The 20,677-nt window shown below is 37.0% G+C and overlaps 1 protein-coding gene across 2 annotated transcripts; it reads right to left on the bottom strand.

Annotated features, from left to right (window-relative positions):
- Nucleotides 1-1,288: 1,288 nt before the first annotated feature.
- stat5b (signal transducer and activator of transcription 5b) lies at nt 1,289-20,618 on the bottom strand. Of its 2 annotated transcripts, none has more exons than XM_051124527.1 (19): nt 20,494-20,618; nt 16,916-17,051; nt 16,675-16,831; nt 16,338-16,427; nt 16,065-16,239; nt 13,143-13,273; nt 12,855-13,006; nt 10,819-10,974; nt 10,547-10,726; nt 9,253-9,343; nt 7,991-8,113; nt 7,782-7,874; nt 7,014-7,220; nt 6,499-6,593; nt 6,288-6,430; nt 4,991-5,146; nt 4,477-4,534; nt 3,048-3,152; nt 1,289-2,929 (listed from the first exon to the last, which is right to left on the bottom strand). In XM_051124527.1, exons 2-19 carry the CDS (start codon nt 17,041-17,043, stop codon nt 2,806-2,808), a joined length of 2,364 nt encoding a protein of 787 aa, XP_050980484.1. In that variant the 5' UTR covers nt 17,044-17,051; nt 20,494-20,618; the 3' UTR covers nt 1,289-2,805. The 2 variants fall into 2 exon arrangements, with proteins under 2 accessions (XP_050980484.1, XP_050980485.1); XM_051124528.1 differs by having other exon boundaries at nt 9,253-9,340.
- Between the last annotated feature and the right edge of the window lie 59 nt (nt 20,619-20,677).

Below are 20,677 nucleotides of genomic sequence, written 5' to 3'. Positions count from 1 at the left end.
TAGTGACACCATTTATACCAGGTTGGATTTGTTTCATTTTGTCAACTCAAAACCAATCCTGTAAACTTCAGTTTGTTTAACTAGTGTCTAGAAAGATTCTGACTTGAGTTCACTATTGTATGTGGTCAGCTAATAGTGAGATGTGTTTCTAAAAATGTTCATTTTCAATAGCCAATTTATATATATATATTTTTTCAATCAGGAATTAGGTGAGATGTGATACTGATAATTAGATCATCAATATTTCACATTTCTGAATTATGATCAGTCCATGACAACTCTGTAACTGATCACAACAACTGACCTGAGACACTTGTTCGCTGTCTCTCCACCCTCTCTTCAAGATACAATCATTCAACTCAAAACCATGCATTTATATCTTTATTTGTTAGGTAGCCATGTAATAAAACAGTTAGCATATAGCCAGCCAATCATTACTGCCCCCCCAAAAAACAAACAAACAAACAAACAAAAAAAAATACAACAACAAAAACAACCAAATCCAGGACAACCCCTGCACTTAGTGACGGGATCCTGATCACCCCACATCTATGTTCAGTTATGACGGATGACCGAATTTGACAACATCCCTTACATATAGAACATAGCGTGATGTTATTTCCAACAATAGGAAAAAGTACAAATAATGTTCAAAGTAAATTTTAGAGAAAAAAAAAATAAAAATAAGACAGACACTAAAGCCAAGCCATCACATTAGGAACACATTAAAACTAAGTTACAGTTGCTCTAAAGACAATTTAAGCAAAATTTATCTGCATCGCAACAGTATATTTATTTTTAGACAGCACTGTGGAAATTATAACTATTTCTCAATATATATATTTGTTTGATTTTATATAAAATTCTGTCTGCATAGGTACTGTTAAAACATCTCTTTGATGTGTATTTTCCTGAGATCCTATTCTTAAGGGGAGCGAATTTTGACTTTTGATCTTGACTGACACAAAGTTCTAAATTCTACATTACTTTGTTTTTAAATGGACTGGCCCTTTAAAGACATGTTTTGATTAACATAGTAATTTGCTTTGACATCTATAAAATCCATTTTACTATACAGGCAAGAAGGCTTAAAATGTTTAAAAGCAGCATTTGCCAATGGGGTAAAAAAAATACACTTCACTAACAACTCCTGGTATCTTGTACAATTTTGGCTCTCAAGTGCACTGATTAATCTTTAGATATTTATTGGGAAAAGACTGAAGTGTCAAAATAATTTCAGATCTAAATCTATATATATCTGAAAGGGTTTTAAAAAAGAATCAAAAAATTGCAGGCTAACAATAGACTTTGGTGTAACTACTGGACAAACTTCAGCTGTTTAAGGCACAGGAAGAATGGCTCAGGGAAAATGAGGTATCTGGGGCGGGAGGGAGTCAGATAATCATAAATAAAGATGCTAGACAGATCAGACACCAAGAGTAAATGTTTTCAACAACCCAACCACCATACTGTGATTGCCTGTTTATCAGAGAAGATCCCGTTTAACCAAACTCAAGCCATTGCCTGAGTAATGTTGCTAAATGGGGTTGGTGGCACAGTGATATTTACAAAGCTCTACAGACTCACAGTGTTCACACTTTGGGGGAATTACCTACTAAATAGCTGACTGTGTCCCTAAACATCAAGAAAGGGTAGGATAGAGTATTTGAACTCTGAAAATGTACACTCTTCAACCTTAACCAGGCTAATTTAAACATACACTTAAAATAAAGGTTATCAAAAGAATTTTGATTCTTCCATTTGTTCTGAAGATATAATATTGAACTAAACTTGGTACACTTAAACAGTCCTGAGAATTCAAGTCAAATTGTGTCAAATTCCACCCATAGGGGGCAACACAACTAAAAAAAACATAACTCAGCAACCGTTTAATAGAGGAAGTGCTTCCCAATAAGATTTAAGATTCCCAATCCCAAATCTTAAAAAAAAAAAAAAAAAAAAAAAAATTCACCAGATCAGATTTCATTAGCTAATAGTGTAAAGTGTGAATGGTGTGAATGAACGTATGGATATTCTGAGTGACGTGCCAAATTTCATAAATTTTTGATGTTAGGGGATGCTTTAACTAAAGTTGGGGAGAAATAACACCACACTAATGTCAACCATGACAGCCAGAACTGCCTATTCGGCAGACAACGAAAGACATGGAATTGGAAAACCGGTTGAATACAGTTAGCATTCTTGGCAATTCTGTGTAGTGCCACTAGGTGCAGAAATTACACAATGCAGCCAAGTAAAGCTATTTCAAGTAAGAGTTTTAGTCGAGCAGACCTCCAACTGAGGGGAAAACTCTGGAAAAAATGTGATTGGGCTAGTTTTGAATAGCAATTGGACTGGTTTTGTTTCGCAGACTTGGCAACCCTGAATGCTGCTGTAAAGCATTTTTATAGGAGATGGACAAACTGAGAAGCCTGAATACTGAAAGCTCAATGTCTTCAATTATCCAACTGTGTGACTGGACTTAAAGATTTGATCAAGTGGATCTTTATAACAGGACTATAACAATTAAGGTAAAGGGCAATGAAAGTGGCAAACCCACATTGGGCTAGTAAAGTAGCCACTTATATCTAGCCAAATAGAAGTGTATCACTGCACATGACAGTCTATTTTGTTCTTCGGTGGTTAATGAAGGGAAATTACACATTAAACTATATATAAAATGCAAAGGCAGTTACACATCCACTGATCAGCTTTGACAAACATAACATTTCACATTTGTTAAGATAAAAATATGGAATGGAACCATCGATTTTTTGTGAAGTTCGCATAAGAGATCACAAAAGGTCATGACTGTTGTCCGCTCCACTGGGTTTCCATGGGCTGACGCAGGAATTCCTCCACCTGTCGGGCCATGTCCATGGTCTCATCCAGATCAAATTCACCTTCCGTGTCCAACATGGTGTCATTCCTTCAAATGCGTGCACACACACACCAATCATGCACTGGGTTTGTTATTGCAGAGATCAACAGTAATAGCATGGGGGAAAAACTATCATATAATAATCAAGACGTTTCCCAGAACTTACATTGATGGATAGATTGCGAAGCTATGGTGTTGATTGACAGTGGGTGATGCTGCATGCTCCATGAAGGAATTCCCAGGAGAAGGTTCAGGATTGGGTGAAGAAAACCTGAGAAAGAAAGAAAATATGTATACAGGTCATCTGTATTAACATCTGATATGAATTTGTAATGCTTCTGGTATTCTGCATTTAAAGGTGCAATGTGTAATATTTAGAAGGATCTATTGACTGAAATGCAATATCATATACATAACTATGTTTTCAGAGGTGTATAAAGACCTTACATAATGAATCAACATGTTTTTATTACCTTAGAATGAGCAATTTCTATCTACGTACACCACGGGTCCCCTTACATAGAAGTCGCCACCATATTTCTACAGTAGACCTATACGGACAAACTGCCCTACAGATCGTGTTTTGTTGTTTAGTTGTTTTGCGAATAAAACACTGACACAGTGATGAACAAGTAGCAATAATATTATACCAATAACATTGGTTTATTGAATAATTAAGTAAATATATTCCCACATTATACATTAAAAAATACACACTGCACCTTTAAATACACATTATAATTGTGTGAACTCAGTTTTCAGCTTCCACAGTTTCGTGTACATCTAATTTCCATCAAGTTTAATTATTAAAATATACTGACATTATTTTGGCAATTTCCACCTTTAGATACTAGCACTCTCTGTGAGGAAAAAAAATACCTATGTATGGGTCCACAACAGGGTTGCTTGGTTATGGCACTAATAATAATCATAATTTATTTAGTTCATATTGAGATGCCAATTATTTAGCACAACTGTGATGTATATATAATTGTTTTACTGGAAATAAGTTTATGATGCAACAATGTTATATACCAGTGAAATGTAATAATTTTTAATAATTTCACTACCATGGCAAGAACTAATACTAGTCCTACTAATGCAAGCAAAAAATAAAAAGTCCTCAAACAATTGTTTGAAGACAAGTTAACAGTCAGTAATACAATAAAAGGTAATAATTTTGTAAATAATGTTCAATTTCTTGCACACACTGATCATTTCACTTAACAAGACCTCAATATATTAAATATAGTCGTAGATATCAGAATTAATTTTGTGTTCCTTGCTAAGCTTTTTTTCAATTCTCAAAAACCAGCAGCTGCTGACTTCCATTTTATAAATCACCAAGAACCACGGTTTCACCTAAAAATCATCTTTACAGCTTTACTGAAAAGAAAAAAAAAAATAGATGGCCTGATAAGGAGTAAATTCCCAGCAAATTTTCATTTTTGAGTGAACTATCCCTTTAAATCTATTTATACATTTTGGAATATGTAGAAGCACATTTCTCTAAAATCCAGGAATTACTGAAGATAATCGTTTGAATGAGGTTTTTACTTTTCATTTAAAACTTGAGAGAAGAGAAGAATACTTACTCAACCTTCACCACCTGCTTGATCTCTGGTTTGACATATCCATCCCCTACTGCTTTTGCTGAAAAAACAAAATCACATTCATTAACGACTGTTAACAGAAACTCTTTAACACTTTCTTTCACAAGACCCAAGATATACACATATATATCGAACTCAGTCATTGACCTTGTGCTGACCTTGTGTTTTGAGATTCTGACTCTCTTTATTATCCCTTAATAAACACTGAAGCTGCCAATCACTTAAGTTCACTCACTATCATCTCTTTTGAGCGGTACTTAGTGGATTCAGACTAAATTAAAAACCTCTGATTGGTTTTTGCTTTCACAAGCTCAACAGACATGCCTGTGATTGGGTATCTACACCAATTACACAAATGACCTACACTGAATTCTAAAAACATTTTCTGGATTCCTGAAAGGTGGTAAACACAATGTTAAGTAACTGCAACTATGCTAACAATCAAGCAAACAATCATTTGATGTCACTTTTTTCTGCAAGAGAAAACAAGCATTACAGTTTGGAGGTGTGCAATAACGGGAGAAGACTTCTTCTTTCGGCTGGTTGGGATAGAGGAAGAGCAGATGGTTCAGATCACTGATCCGATCAGCCAGAGAGCGGATGGAGAAATCTTTAGTAGTGAAGGGCATCAGGTTCCACACCATCCGTTCTCCTGAACATTGAAACACATAATCAGAATGATGGTTGCTGGGTAAATTCATGCATTTCTTGTCAGCTTAGACCTATGTCTAACTACGTCTTCACTAACCACCAATGTTAATTTCGTTGACAAATAGTTTTGACAAATAATAATTTTCTCCAACAACATTTTTTCACAGATGAAGAAAAGATGATAACGAAACAAAAACTTGTTTTAAATGACAAAAACTATGATGAAAATCTATTGACGTCAACGAAAAAAAACAAGATGAAATTAGGGAGGGACGATTTGGGAAGAGACTCATCAGAACAAATCTCTCACACGACGCACAAGTAGTCTTTCACACAGCATGAACAGAAAAATACATGTAAAATTATGGCGAATTCCGTCTGTTTTTAAGGAGTAATTATGTAAACACACTCGGTTATGTCTTAGGTGAATGTAAACAGTTGGGAGAATATCAGATGTGTGTCAGTATATTGAATCCATGCATTCGGTTTTAAAGGGACAGCAGCCTTAGTTGCCATTGTCTGTGGCATTGACGTAAATCAAGCAACAAAAAAAAAAAAAAAGAAAATCACCCACTGCTCTTGACTGAATCAATTATTAGCCCTAATAAAGATTAATCTAAATGTATTTAAAGAAATAAATGTCTGCTTGAAAGAATGAAGAATGTGGTAAACAAGTTGTTATAAAGAACACATAATCAGCCTATATAACCATTGACATTTCATTGAAAAGAAGAAAATGTTCTTGCTTCTTTATGAGAAGTGGTTTTATTTAATTTCAATATAAATGCATGTTGCATGTCACAGCAGTTAAATTGCTGTTTATCTTGATAAAACAATATCAAACCTATACAAACACATGGTAATTTTAGAGAAATGTTTACAAAATGCAAAATTAAACCCATTAGATTTTAGCCAACTAAATATACTGTAGATTTAGTCGATATATACTGTAAATATACTGTAGATTTGGTTTATGATATTTAGTCGACTAAAACCAGACTAAAACTAAAACAACTCAGATGACTAAAAAATATGACTAAAACTAAATTTCATTTTAGTCAAAAGACTATGACTAAAACTAAATCAAAATTTCCAGTCAAAATGAATACCGCTAACCACTAACCATTTACTGTGCTCCTTACCTGCTTTGTTTGGGTTTTCCGCAACCCATGCAATGGTGATACCTCCGATCTCAGAGTCACTGAAGCGCAAAAGGAACGTGCCATTTGGTTTGGACATCAACATGTCCTGAGCTTGCTGCTTGTTCAGGAAACCCAGAATCGCTCTGCAGATAAAAATATTTTACCACATGTACTCTTATTAGTGCCTGAAGTGTGCTGAATTAGTCTTTACCCATCATTCCAGTGAGACTTCAGGTGTTTTTTCATGAGCTCAATGACCCCATCAAACCACTGCCAGAATGTGAAATTCCTGCCTGGCAAGCTTTCCTGTCAAAACAAGAACACCCAAAACTGAATCCTGAGACTGGATACATCACATTTATTTCAAATGTTCAGTTCATGTTCATTTTTCTTTTTCCATCACTGGATGTTCTGAGGTAAAAAAAAAAAAATCTAAGTAATGGTTATAGACTTTAAAGTCCAATTTATTATTTATGTTTGCAGCACAGATTCTGTGTTTATTTTATGTCGTAGTGTAATAACATGTTCCCAGACATCGTACACTAAAATACTGCATGCCTAAAATGCAGTTCTTTTAAATTAAACTCTGCCTCAAACGTGTGTAGCAACATGCTCATTTAGAGCCAACAGTTTTAGTATAATTTGTTAACAAACTGTTAAGTCTGATTTGCCAACCACTGAAAAGAATTAACTCAAAGAACATCTTTAGATAATACTAATGGTTACCCTATTGAACTGAGACCAGGTGATGGTCATGTTGCAATAGTCCTCAGGGTTGTTGCTGGAGCTGCTGAAGGCTTTCTGAGCAAGGAACACCAGATTGTCTTCTGACAGGCCTCTGTCACTCTGAACCTCCGATTTATATTTCATGTTCAATGCCTCGCACAGCTGTGGCCATAGCACCTTGTCAGGCACCACGAATGGCACTCGACCCTAAGAAGAAATCATGAAGAACCAAATGAGCACAAGTGTGTCCTTCTGTGAATGTTGTAGTACACTGCAAGCTCAAAATGCTTTTAGGACATTTCACGTTCATGCATTTTGTTTGCGTAAAAAAAATGTAAACTTTCTAGGCCCTGTTAAAAGAGTGGTATGTACTCCAGTTCCAGTCAAGCAACAACAGTTTACAATATAAAAGAAGACAACATGTGTAAATGGACTATATCTGACACATTAAAAGACGTTTGAGATTTGTGTTAAGCTGCCTCGAAACAACATTATAAATACATTTTTAATAAGTAAATCTGAGCAAACTGCCACATTTTTTGCAAAGCATTTTGCTTAAAAAACTTTTGTTAGAAACAGAATGGTAAAATGATTTTGTGCAAATCATTAAAAGACATTTTTACTAGCTGGGTAATCTCACAATTTAAACTGACTACCTTCTAATCTCCATCAGTTGGAGGGTAAAAGATATTGTTCATTATATATCAACCGAGAACAGTACATTTTGTTAAAATATACAAAGAATATGTAAATGACGTGTCCACTAACTGGCTCAGAGAAAGCATTATCCCACAGTACTGTCGCTGTAGCATTATTGTCTTGACTCCCATGAACGATGACCACAACAGGCAGGGATAATGTCTGCACAAGAGAGAGAAACAAAAGGGACAAATTTACGAATGATCCAAAGTTGCATAATAAAACACAACAAATAGGAATGACTTTGGCAAGATTTGTGGTTTAGTGCAACGATTCACCTTCACATGAAACACGAGTTCATTGCCTCCCACACTGAACTGAGACTCAAACAGAACTGTAAACTTCTCTTCAGTCACTGACTCTGCCCCACGGCGGTCTGACCGCTTAATACGCTTCAGAGACTGCAAACATAAAGGAAAACAAGTCATCATAAGTCATTTATCAAGAAAAACATCTTAAAACAATAGCAGGCAAAAATCTTTAATCTTTATAATACACATAAGGCCTTACTAACAAATTTCTGCAGAATGACTTTACTCGTGCTCATGGTTTTATGTACAGTGACCAGCATAAATTAGTACACCCCCTCTAACAAATTGAGCAAGTACTCTTCACTTGCAAGACATACTAGGGTTCTTTGGAGATATAATGCTCCAACAAGCCTGCTTACCAAAGAAGAATGTCAAAATTATTCAGCAAAATAAGATTTTTTAATCAAAGTGATAAAAAGTTGAATTGCAAAAATGAGTACACCCTCCTGAAAGTTACTAAATAAACCTAAAAAAGTGTCTCAGAGCCGGCAAAGCTATGAAAAGAGTGACACTTTATCTCATGGAGTACGAAGCAGCCTGTAAAAGACTTCTAGGAATCCATACTCTGGTCTCAAGAGACCAAGTCAATCATTTCGGAATCATAAGCATCCAAAATGTTCTGGTGTTGCTAGAGGAGGAGTACAGTGAGAAGTGCCTGGTACCCACAGTGACGTTCAGTGGTAGTAAAGCTCTTCTATAGGGATATATGAGTGCTGAAGGTGTGAGGGAGCTGTGCTTTATTAATGCTGTCATGAATTCACACACCACTGTGTGATGTAATACAAAAAACTGAAACTGCAGATGCTACCCTCCCCTCATTCCCTGCATTACTGGGCATTTTTTCAGCGTGACAATGAAGATATTCATTCTCCATCTTTTATATATACTCAGAGGGGGTGGACTCATTTATGCTGTGCACTGTAGTTGCTTCAGTAAGTGTTCATCTTAACAGTATATTACTAACAGTATAAAACAGTATAAAAACTATTCTTATGTTTACTTCATAAAAAACTGTTTCACAGATTGCACCCTATCAATCAGACAACAGAAGGCATGTAGTAAATTGTGTATAACAGGTTTCTCAGCTAAGTTTTGATCTTGTTGATAATTTCGGCACCTTACAAATTTGCTCAGTGAACATGATACAGAAACTTTACAGGGATAACAGCATTTTGTGGTGCATATAGACACACTCAATGTATAATGTGAAGCCTTCAAACTGAATTTACCATAGTCCTGAAGTGTGCACTCAGGGTGCCAGTGGTTTGGTGGTACTCCATTACACAGTTGTTGTTCAGAATCTCTCCACTACTGTCACTTCAGTGTAAAGAGAAGACAAACAGTCATGTCACTTTTTATTGTCATACAAAAACACATGCACATACATGTACACATGCAGTGTTTCTCTACAGGTCTTGGTGGTAATGTCCATAAAACTGTTTCAAGACTGTGACTACAGTAAACACAAGACATTGCACAACATGGCCAGCTTGGTTAGCCACCTATGGATCTGTGGCACAGGCTCCTGGTACTATACAATAAAACAATAAAGTGCTAAATCTCTTTCACATTAAGTTTTAGTCAAAGCCAGATGAGGCCATCATGTCAGTTGGTTAGTTTTTATTTCTGTAGTTAAATGGGTCTTCAACATAAATGTGTTTGGCAGTGTGTGTGCACATCCACCCTATAATGATAAAAGTCCACCCAGTAGTTTTTATTTAATCCCTAAAAATAATATCCCCTTTTTCAAATCAGGCCATTCTCAGCTTCTTGTTTGTGTGATGCCGCTCCCACAATAGTTGACTGACACAGCCTTCTTACCTTACCTGCCCTGAGTGAGCTGTAAACAGTTTGACCGCTATTGTTTTGACGCCGGAGCAGGGACGTATAAAAGAATGGCACCTGAGCAATTGAGGTGTTTTGTTGTTGGATGTAATATTAAACATAGCAGTCGTCATTTACTTCCAACATCTGAGTCATTAAAGACGCAGTGAATTGTGTTTGTTTATGACGGAAATGCGCCTTCTGATCTACTTAAATGTGTCTATGTTCGCGCAAGTGGTTTGTGATCCAGCTTCACCTATAGTAGAAGTGAGGAGGTTTTTTTTATGAATCTTTGCAATCACCTGTCCTAATAATGTGCTAGATAGCAAGTTTCATGGCTAAATGTGGCTAAAGTAAATAGTCTCTCAGAGCACAGCTCGTCACCCCACATAATAGAGGGGCGGGGCGAGCAGAGCTTATTTGCATTTAAAGCAACATGCAACAAAATGGGTTGATGTCTGCACAGCTGATTTTGACAAGGTAAAAAGGGTGTTGTTTTACGCTACCATAGAGAAATTTTAACCAAAGCATGTTGTAGACTTTTCATTAAAACCCTAAAGAATCATATAAACTTGTGGAAAATGGGCATCCAATGACTCCTTTAAAGAAAAATTAGTTGCTACTGAAAAGCAACTCATCTTATTTAAGTACAGAAGACTAAGGATCTGTCTGAATGCAGTTACTGCTTTGTAAACTTACTTGCGGGTGTTCTCGTTCTTTAGTAAGGCCTTGGCCTGTTGTTCACTGATGATGGTGGCCTTAACCTGTGGAGGATTCATGTGGACATTAAGTTTCCCTCCGACCAGCAAGCGAACCGTCGCCGAAAATTTGGTTTGAGTCTTCAGAACTTGAGGAGGCTGTTTCTCAATTATGAATGTGCTGCAAAGAGACCAGAAACAAAGTCACTGCTAAAACCTCAGTTCTCTGAGACAGACGATAGTGAACAATGATGCCAGTGAATGAGTACACACCTGGTGACAAGTGCTGATATGATGTCTGTGACGGTAGCGTTGAGTTCAGTGAGCAGTTCTTCTGTGGGTCCTGGAATGGGCAGCTGCTGTGTCAGGTGTTCAACTCTGCGAATCTGCTGTCTGTTTTGCCAGATCATATCGGCCAACTTCTCACACCTGCATTCACAAAACAGAAACATGCAGTACTGTACCTCCAATTTGTTCAAAGAAATCTGCAAGTAGTGCAACTTGTTACATTTCTGTCACAGATGTGTATATACAGTGCCCTCCACAAATATTGGCACCCTTGGTAAATATGAGCAAAGGCAGCTATGGAAATAAATCTGCATTGTTTATCCTTTTGATCTTCCTTTAAAAAAAAAAATCATACTGGATTCTTGCCCTTCATAGATTTACCCTTTGTCTCGTCGTCACGGACTCTGTTCGCCCCTCGTATGGACTCAAGCCTGCCTGTTACTCTTGTGTCTTGCCGTCTGTATACCTGTTTGCCAGTGTTTGACCCAGCCTGTTTATGACCATGTTTCGGTCTAATGTCTGTCTAATGCGTATGGATCCGCCTGCTCCTCACCTCGTTCCCTCCGTAACACACGCTGGCCACAATTATTGCCACCCAATTATTGCAAAGTTCTTCTCCCAAGATAACAGCTCTGAATTTTCTCCTATAATTCCTGGTGAGTTTGGAGAACACCTAACAAGAGATCAGAGATCATTCCCTCATACAGAATCTCTCTAGATCCTTCAGATTCCCAGTTCCATGTTGGTGCTTCTCCTATTCAGATCACCCCACTCATTTTCTAAAGGGTTCACATCAGGTAACTGGGACAGCCAGGGCAGAAGCTTCATTTGGTCCTCAGTAAAACATCCTGACTGAATATCTAAACATGGCCCATTATAAGATTTCTAACAGTGGCAGTCAGGTTTAGATTTTTTTTTTTTATCTCTTACTATTTGATAGAACCCATGATGCCATGTATCTAAACAAGATGTCCAGGATCTCTGGCAGAAAAATAGGAGCAGAACATTAAAGATCCAGTAGTTTATTTAAATGTGGGCATGGGGTACTTTTTATCCCTGTTTGCACCAAACCCATCTTGAGTGTTTGCTGCTAAAAAGGTCTTTTTTTAGTTTCATCTGACTATAGAAGCCAGTCCTGTTTGAAGTTCTAGTCGTATCTGAAAACTAAATATGCTGAAGTTTGTTTTTTGATGAGTGAGCAGGATTTCTCTTGAAACCCTCCTAAACAACATGTGGTGATGTAGGGGCTATTTGAATTTTTTTTAGGCTTTCTGTCCCCAACACTCAACTAATCTCTGCAATTCTCCAGCTGTAATCCTTGGAGAGTCCTTGGCCACTCAAAGTCTCCTCCTCACCATCCATTATGATGATATAGACACACGTCCTCTTCCAGGCAGATTTGTAACATCTTAAGTTGATTGGAACTTCTTAATTATTGCCCTGATGATAGAAATGGGGATTTCCAATGCTTTAGCTTTTTTCTTACAGCCTTATATTCTTTGGGTTTACTCTTGCGATGGACAATTAAGGGAATTTGATCTTTGTGTTCCTCATACTTTAAATCTTGTGCAACAAGAAGTTATGGCTGGACAGTTTTATGCTCCTAGCTCCACCCTGGTGTGCTAAAAATGTAAATATAAATGGGAATATATTTTACTCAGAAGAATTTGTAGGGGTGCCAATGATTGTGACCAACATGAACTAGAGAAAAACATGTATTTCATAATGAGATCCCCCCCCAGTTTCCATTGTTTTACTTCAATCAAAGATTAGAATTTTGTGAATTTTTAAATTAAAGATCAAAAGGATAAACAATCCTTTATAAATAAAAGCATCCTTTGCTCATATTTACCAAGGGTGCCAATATTTGTGGAGGGCATTGTATATGCCTCGATATGTCAATAGTTGAAGAAAAACTTGGGCCTTAGGGTTCATGCCAGGGTAAGTCATATTAATTAGCTTAAGTAAAAAGTCTATGGTAGGCCCAGTCAACATGTGTAGGTGTGTGTATGCATCAGTACCAGGCTTGCAGTATGTCCAGTCCTCCTTCTGATGGTCCTCCATTGCCTGCGAGCTGCTGTCGTCTCTTCCATTGAATCAGTTCATCATCCACAATAACGGTTTGCTGTTTCCTTAACAGAGCTAGAGTCCTCTGATGCTTCTCTGCCAGTTCCTAAACAGAAACATACATTGTTATTCAACCATTGGAGAATTTGATGGAAAATACTGCTTCTGATTTTATTACATGTTTATTACTAATTTTATACTGTCGCAAAGGTATGCATGCGTGTCATGTGGATTCAGTGTACCTGTCTGTACTTTTGTAAGGTGTTGGCCTCTCGTGTGAGCCAGGTCTCTAGCGTGGACTTTCTGCTCTGCAGACTAGTTTCTCTCTGAACACGCTCAGCTGGAGGAAGGCTGGCCAAACTACTCAACTGAGCTATAGGGCAAAGAGAAAACTTTAATTATTCAACTAACACAGTTCAATGACTTGTTACTCAGAAGCATTTTTATGTCATTTTTATATCAGAATAACTCACTTAGCTTAAGTTCAACATGTTCAAATCTGACACATTTTGATTCTTTTCAAAAGATGAATTTTTTTCACATATTGGACATTGATATGCATATCAGAAAAGGCTATATTCTCCTATTTGCCCAGTTTTTGTTCCTGCAGATTGGGGTATCCAATCTTGCTCCTGGAGAAGCCATTTTCCAGCTGAGTTTAGCCCCAACAGACCTGACTGGAAGTTTCTAGTAATTATGAAGTCTCTGATATTGGGGTTTAGGGCCTTAGGAGCAAGACTCAGGGTTCCCACACCTTGGTTAACTTCAAATTTAAAGACCTTTCAAGGACTTACCATGTCCAATACCCTCAAATTCATGGACTTAATGTGGGGACACATTTCAAGTGAGAGCAAGGTTACATCGTGTTACCTTGTAAGATATATTGTTACAGTTTACATGTGTCAAACACAACTATGCAAAAAAGCTTTTTTTTGGCCATATGACAGAAGGTGCGTTTTCATTACCCTTCAAGATGCGTAAATTTAAACCGTGAATTGAAAATATGCCTAATGGAAACGTGTCAATTTCGCAAAAACTCCCATATATCGCAAAAAAGTTTTTACACTCGCATGAGGTGGTTTTTCAGGCAATTCGAAAAAGGAATATTTCACAAAACCGCAATGGAAACGGCTTTTTCGCATTTACAGGTCACATGTAAAAAGTCATATGATCATTCTTCAATATACTATAAACTCCAAGAAACACTTCATACTTAGCCGTTCTCAAGTATAAGTGGCTTTCCCTGATATTAACGCTCAGACTGTGTACGCTGCACGCATCTGTGGCATGTAACGGCTCCGACACGGTCACCGGAACTGATGTTATGTTTATACCAGCAGCGCCGCACACGTTTCTGAAGCGGCTCTCTGCGCTGCTTCTGTAAAGACACACGCATATGCCTCTTTCGATTAAATAAAGCCAAAATCCTTCCAAATCCCACCAAAATCCATTGCCATGACTTATCACGAGAAGAACAAATTACGTTTTAGTCGCATAACATTGGTTAATGGAAACGTTGTCATTTCGTAATACTTTTTTTATTGACATTTATAAAATATCGCCAAAGTTTTGTGCAAATCTGTAATGGAAATGCGCCTAGTGATCTGATTCTCTATTTGTCGTATTTATGGGGGGTTAAAACGCCCCCAAGTAGTGCAATGACCATATCCCATATCACAGCTCAAAATATTTCATTCTCATACCTAAAATGTATATTTTACAGTCACCCTTGTGCAGATCACAAAACTTAACATCTTGCAGTTTTATCACAGGTAGAATGCAAAATATTTCAGTGAAATGTCATTTATGCAATATTTCAAACATTTAACCTATGGGAGAAAATCAACCCTTCGCAACAGTTTAAATTCAGCCCAATTACTTGCAAAAAATATGGTTTTGTTAACCCTGTTGCAGGAACCAGATTTAACTGATCATGGGTCAAGATAAGAGTAAGGAGAGATAACTGACAAATCATGCTGTAGGATTTGCTGCCTAGCAGACAATGTGCTCACTTCTGATCTTTTAAGATGTGCTCCCTTTATTCAGGGTGCGTGTGATCACAAAAGTGAAAATGAAAGTTAATAGCGGCATATTCAAAAGAGATTTTAATACTCCGCAATCCGCATATGATAGCGCCCCCCTGATGTGTGAAAATTCTATTCAGTATTAGAATGATAAGAAAAGCAAAAGCCGAATCCCGGACATTTTGGCATGTTAGAAACCCTGGCCAGATGCATTTTTTAGGTCCAAAAAGAGGACAAGTCTGGGGAAAAGAGGACGTATGGTCACCCTATCTAATGTAAATCAAGCCAGCTAGTATGCAGAGGCCACAAAATGTTGGTGAAATAAAACGGTAGCAGACTAGAGGGAATATGCGAACTCTTGCACAAAATAAATTCAAGCACTTTCAAGGACCTGTATCTATGTAGGTTTATTATCAAAAACTTTCCAGGGTCTTGAAATTTTAGGATTTTAAGGAACCCTGAAGACTGGTCACTCTTTTTTAATGCATTTTCTTAATGAATTGCTCAAAAACTGCATACTCAGAAGTCATGAGCTTGAATTAGTCTGACAAGTTTTACACCAAATCAGTCAGGCATGTGATTCCCGAAAAATTAGTTAGCCAACTTGTATGTCGTCGTAAGTACTAATAGTTCAATGATTTAGCGAAACCAAGAGGCCAATGAACATTCAGAGCATCACAAAGCTGCACCTTTAATGCCAAATTTTGTTACAGCAACATTTCTTAGAAATTATGATGTTAGCACAGTTTTGGGAAACAGCTGTGACTTACTTGTTAATATGCATCATACTATGGTAGTTAGGCAGTGAGTTACATTGTTGTATGGGGAACGCACTCCAGAGTGGCTACTGAATAAACTCACTTACTGAACTGCAACTTCCATGTTAATGCATCATTACTTCAATTTAGCCATTAGGCTGCTTTTACTTGCTGAGTCACCAAAAGCAAAAATGTTTTCTTTCCTTATTTGCCGACCTCAAAGGTATGTCATATAGACTTTAAGAAAGGTTTTGCTGATTTGCTTGCCAGCCATTCGGAATCATGCATTCAGCTGTGTTGTAGTATAATATGAAATAAACTGACTGCATATGATACTGTAAATGAAATTGGATGTGCGGATTGAGACAATGTGTGTTCATACCCTGTATCCTCAAGCTCTCCTGGTACTGAATGATGAAGTATTCTTGACTGTGTTGCAGCTTGCGGAGGTCATTCTCTGTGTCCTGTGTCATGGCACGTAGCTCCTCAAATGTCTGGTTGATCTGCTGATATCTCTGAGGGGTCCCATCTACTGGACCTGACCCCGGACTGCTGGCCTGATTGCCACAAACAAACAAGATATCACTTGCTCACAATCCAATTATGACATTTTCATTGTAAATCAACAACCAAAGAAGCTGCACGTGTGACTTACATTGGACGCTTCCTGTACAAGTCTTTGCTCAGTGTACAGGATGTGTTTGACACACCGCACAAGCTCCAGAGGGCAAGGGTCATACGAGCTCTAAAAAAAACATAGGATCATCTTGGGTATGAACGCAATCGAATTTGCCTCAACTGATTTGCAAAAAAACAAAAAAAGTTGTGTCTGTGATGGACAGATTCTTAACAGCTGGTCCTTGAGATAATTAGAGTATATCAGGCAGGAAATCCAAACATTCGCCTATCATTCATCAACCTGACTTATCATTTAAAAGTGAAACATGTAAGTAGTAGCAACTCCGCTAACTAACTGCATCTGGTTCTCATACCTTGAGCTGTGTGGCATAATGACCCAGTTTGATCTTTAGCAGGAAACCATCTTCACCCATCTGATGCTCTGCCCTCCTCTGCAGCTCCTGGATCAGACCGTCCAGCAGACGTTTTGCTTTAAACTCATCCTGCTGGTTCTCCAGGTCGATGGCATCCCTGCACACAATACAAACAATCTTCAGTCCATTTCATGCCTTGCCACAATACTTAATTGATTTTTAGCATAGCAAAGACACTCACCACGGCTGAGCTTCCAGCCACTGTGCCAGGTAGTGGCGCACCTCGATGGGGAAGTGCTGCCCATAGAGAGACTGCATCTGATGCAGGGCGTCTCCCTGCAGCTGCTGTGCCTGAATCCACAGCGCCATACCTGGCTCTGAACAGACAGATGGAGATGTGTATTTATTAACAATGGTATAAAAACTGTGTCTCACAATGAAATGCGCTGAACACGACCTTCTGTTTCCAGGATTTGATGAATGCAAACTTGGACTCTAAATGCCAATTTATTTCTGAGACAACAACTAAACACCTTTGTTCACATACTACAGTGTTTCCAATACACTGATTTATTTGTGTCAAAACTGACTTTCCAAAAAGTTTGAGCTTTACACACATTTCAGAATCAAAGTGCAGGTGTTTTTATATGAATGTATCTTTGAAGGGAATCGATAGCAGCAGCGAGCATGCCTTCAGCACAGCTGGAAGAGTTACAGAAAGAGTTGATTAAAAATACGACCAGAGATTTTAAACCATAATGAGACTTTAATATTTAGGTAATTAGGTAATTACCGTGTGTCAAGGGGAACAATAAGGAGATACTTGAATTATTTATTAATAAACTAGTGTTTTCTGAGTCAGTGTTGCAAAGATGAAGTTAACAATCCTGACTTGCCTCCTAATCTCCTAACTGTTCATGCCTTTTAGAGAGAAATGCATCTTTATGAATTACATTATGAAAGTTTTTATTTTCGATTTGTATTTTCTCATTTAAACTAACAGTAAATTCAAGCTTTCTATAGATATATTTATCATATCTGTGAGGCAAGTATTCACTGAATTTCGGTTCATTTTTGTGAAGCGCTCCTGTTCAAGACCAAGCAGAAAGCGCATCCTGTTTGTTTCTTTATTTTACAAAAGCAAAACTTGTATTTTTTATTTTTTAATGGGCTTTTTATGCAGTTTTGTAGACGGGACAGTTGAGAGACAACAGGAAAGCACTGGGAGGAGAGAGGGGAGCAGGATCGGGTCCCTGTGAGCACAGTTATGCTGTATGTCGATGCACTAACCACAAGGCTAATGGCGCCGACACAAAAGCACAATGTTTTGTTGACTTTGTGAGTGCACACAAATAAAAGTAGACCATTTACAGTTCCGAATGATGAAGGTTCTGTGCTTACTTTTCTTTCCTAACTTAAATTTAGGAGCACAGTCAAAATTTCAGGAGCACCTTTTTGGTGGGAGTGGGAGTGGCTTGTAGGTGTATTTTCATGTTTAATGAGGCTCAGAGGTGGCTTGAGTGTAATCAAATTCATAAATTCATGTTGACATTAATGTTTTAAATTAGGGCTGTCAAACGATTAATTGCGATTAATCGCATACAAAATAAAAGTTTAAGTTTGCCTAATATATGTGTCTAGTGTGTGCAATTATTATGTATAAATACACACAAATTAATGTATATAATTAAGAGAAATATGTTTAGTAAAAAAATATTTTTATTTATATATAATATATATTATATAATAATTATAATAAATACATACACTTGTAAATATTTCTTAAATATATACATGAATGTGTTTGTACCTTCTATTTCTATTATACCTTCTATTTCTGCCACTTCAGAAGTGCCACCTGCTGGCGGAGAAGGAAATTGCATTGCCTCGTCTGACTGGAGTAGTGCTTTACATTTCCGGTCTCTGGTGTTTCTAGTCAAATTAACATATTTTTCGAGCCGATACTATAACGTTAAACCTGCGCACATTTTTATATTTAGTTATACTAAAAAAGTTTCAATTCAATCAAACTTTATTTGTTTTAACATTTATTTCTATGGAGACTGAAACGAAAGCAACCAAACGTAAGTTATAATACTCATTGTTTACTCAGAAAAAAGGTGGATAGTCTGTCTGTTGTGTTGCATGATTCAAAGCGAAGGAACCAGCATGACACTCTGTTCTAGCAGCTCATGATCACTTTCTGGTGTTTCTGGGGGGATTACATTGGTCACTGGTTACATTAAAAATCACTGAGCAGGAAAACTCACCTATTTCACTTTTACAGTCTCAGTGCATTTATAACCTCACTCTTGCATGTTATTTTGACTATCAAGGAAAATGTGTTTTTAAATAAAGACTGAATGATGGCACTGAAGTCATGCAACTGTGGTGTAGTTTGTTTATAACCTAGCTTTTTGCTTCTTGTGATTGAATTTGATTGTATTATAGTTGTGTAGATTGTCAGAAACAAAATGTGTAAGAATTGTAAATGAATGTTGGTCAAATAGCCTATTTTCTACAATAATACTAAAAACCAATTTTTAAAGAATTCTGTTCGTAACTTCCGAGTTAGTCTACAAACTTAAATTTTAACTGTAGTCACAAGATGGAGGACAAGATCATAGCATCTTCCATTTCATGCTAATGTTAAAAAGTAGTATGCATCATTGCAATTGAATGTCTCGAACAGTAGCGTACTATACTGTTGATGTTGCACGCTTAATTCAATGATCATCCCGAAAGTACAAATGGTTCATTTAAAAACAGAGGAACTTAAAGCAGTCAGTCAATTAATCAATCAGTCAATCAATCAATCAAGAAAATAGGCTTAAAAGAGCTTAGGCTTCATTCATCAGACTAGAAATGGAATGTCAAGTCAAGCCACTGCAGGCTAAAATAGTTTTGGCAAAGATAATCCAGATAATCTATGCCCACATAAACTGTGCAATACTGTTCACAGTATTTATTCTATGAAACTGTAGAAACAATACAAGTAGCATATTGCTTACAAAAGTATTAAAGTTAAACATACTGCAGAAACGTTTATGTTTTTGACAGCCTAATAATATCCAAACACGCTGAATGTGCCCAGACGTACTCAAAGAGTATCATGGTATTTTTGATGAAACATGTAAATACCATAGAACGCTAGTATGGTAATCAGTTAATACTATAATTTCACTATAATACAATCACTGTACCACAGTAAATCACGGTACCTTTTGTAAGGGTATGATGCCAAAAACTGATATTTAGATAGCTAGCTCATAAGCTAATGATTAATTAAGCTAATGTTACTTACTTTTAATAAGGAATGTGTTTTATTCCTGTTTTTGAACCTGACTACACTATATTAGCATACACAAACATTAGCATCAACACAAACTTGTTGCTTTAAACTCAAGAAGTGAGTTAACTGTAAGACAACAGGCAAACTAAAATGAAACATCACTGAAATAATGTTTTACGGTATGAAACCTCTACACATTACACATTTATTTTCAAACGATGAATTTGACGGCTCGTGAGATATTTAGTTAGCATTAGCAATTAGCACTGACATCTAGCATTAGCTCGACCCTAAGAATAAAACATACAAACACGAGTGCTTAAAACTTTAATGCTTACATCTGACAGTTTATCTGTGCCATAAACCATATAAACCTGTATTTCTGTCTGGATACCTGATACGTTATCACTCACTGGAGCAGTTTAACGTCTGCTAAGCTAACTAGTAAAAGTATTTCATATTGCACAGTCAGCTGAAACCAGTCGTCTGAGAACAACTGAATAAAGGTGATAAAAACATGTGCTTACAGCATTAACGGAGACCAGCAGCAGAACGATTTGATGATGGTTTGTAGACGTTAAACGTTTGACAGGGTTTACCCATCCATGAGCTCAACTGTACAAAAACACCACACAGCAACTCTGAGTTGAACACACCTACACTGACATCTGCTGACCACCGCAAGATTTTATTTTACATTATTTTACTTTA

Source organism: Labeo rohita, chromosome 12 (assembly GCF_022985175.1).
Source record: "Labeo rohita strain BAU-BD-2019 chromosome 12, IGBB_LRoh.1.0, whole genome shotgun sequence".
NCBI classification, from domain to species: Eukaryota; Metazoa; Chordata; class Actinopteri; order Cypriniformes; family Cyprinidae; genus Labeo; species Labeo rohita.
The sequence above is the reverse complement of the archived record's forward strand: the minus strand, read 5'-3'. Positions and strand labels throughout refer to the sequence as shown.

What these genes read in the sequence shown, in the direction of transcription:
- stat5b (XM_051124527.1), bottom strand. Translation starts at nt 17,043, where the DNA reads ATGGCGCTGTGGATTCAGGCACAGCAGCTGCAGGGAGACGCCCTGCAT. An exon ending in TTGTACAGGAAGCGTCCAAT is followed by an intron (nt 16,240 to 16,337) that starts GTAAGTCACACG and finishes TGTGGCAATCAG; the next exon opens with GCCAGCAGTCCGGGGTCAGG. An exon ending in GGAAAACCCAAACAAAGCAG is followed by an intron (nt 5,147 to 6,287) that starts GTAAGGAGCACA and finishes TTCAATGTTCAG; the next exon opens with GAGAACGGATGGTGTGGAAC.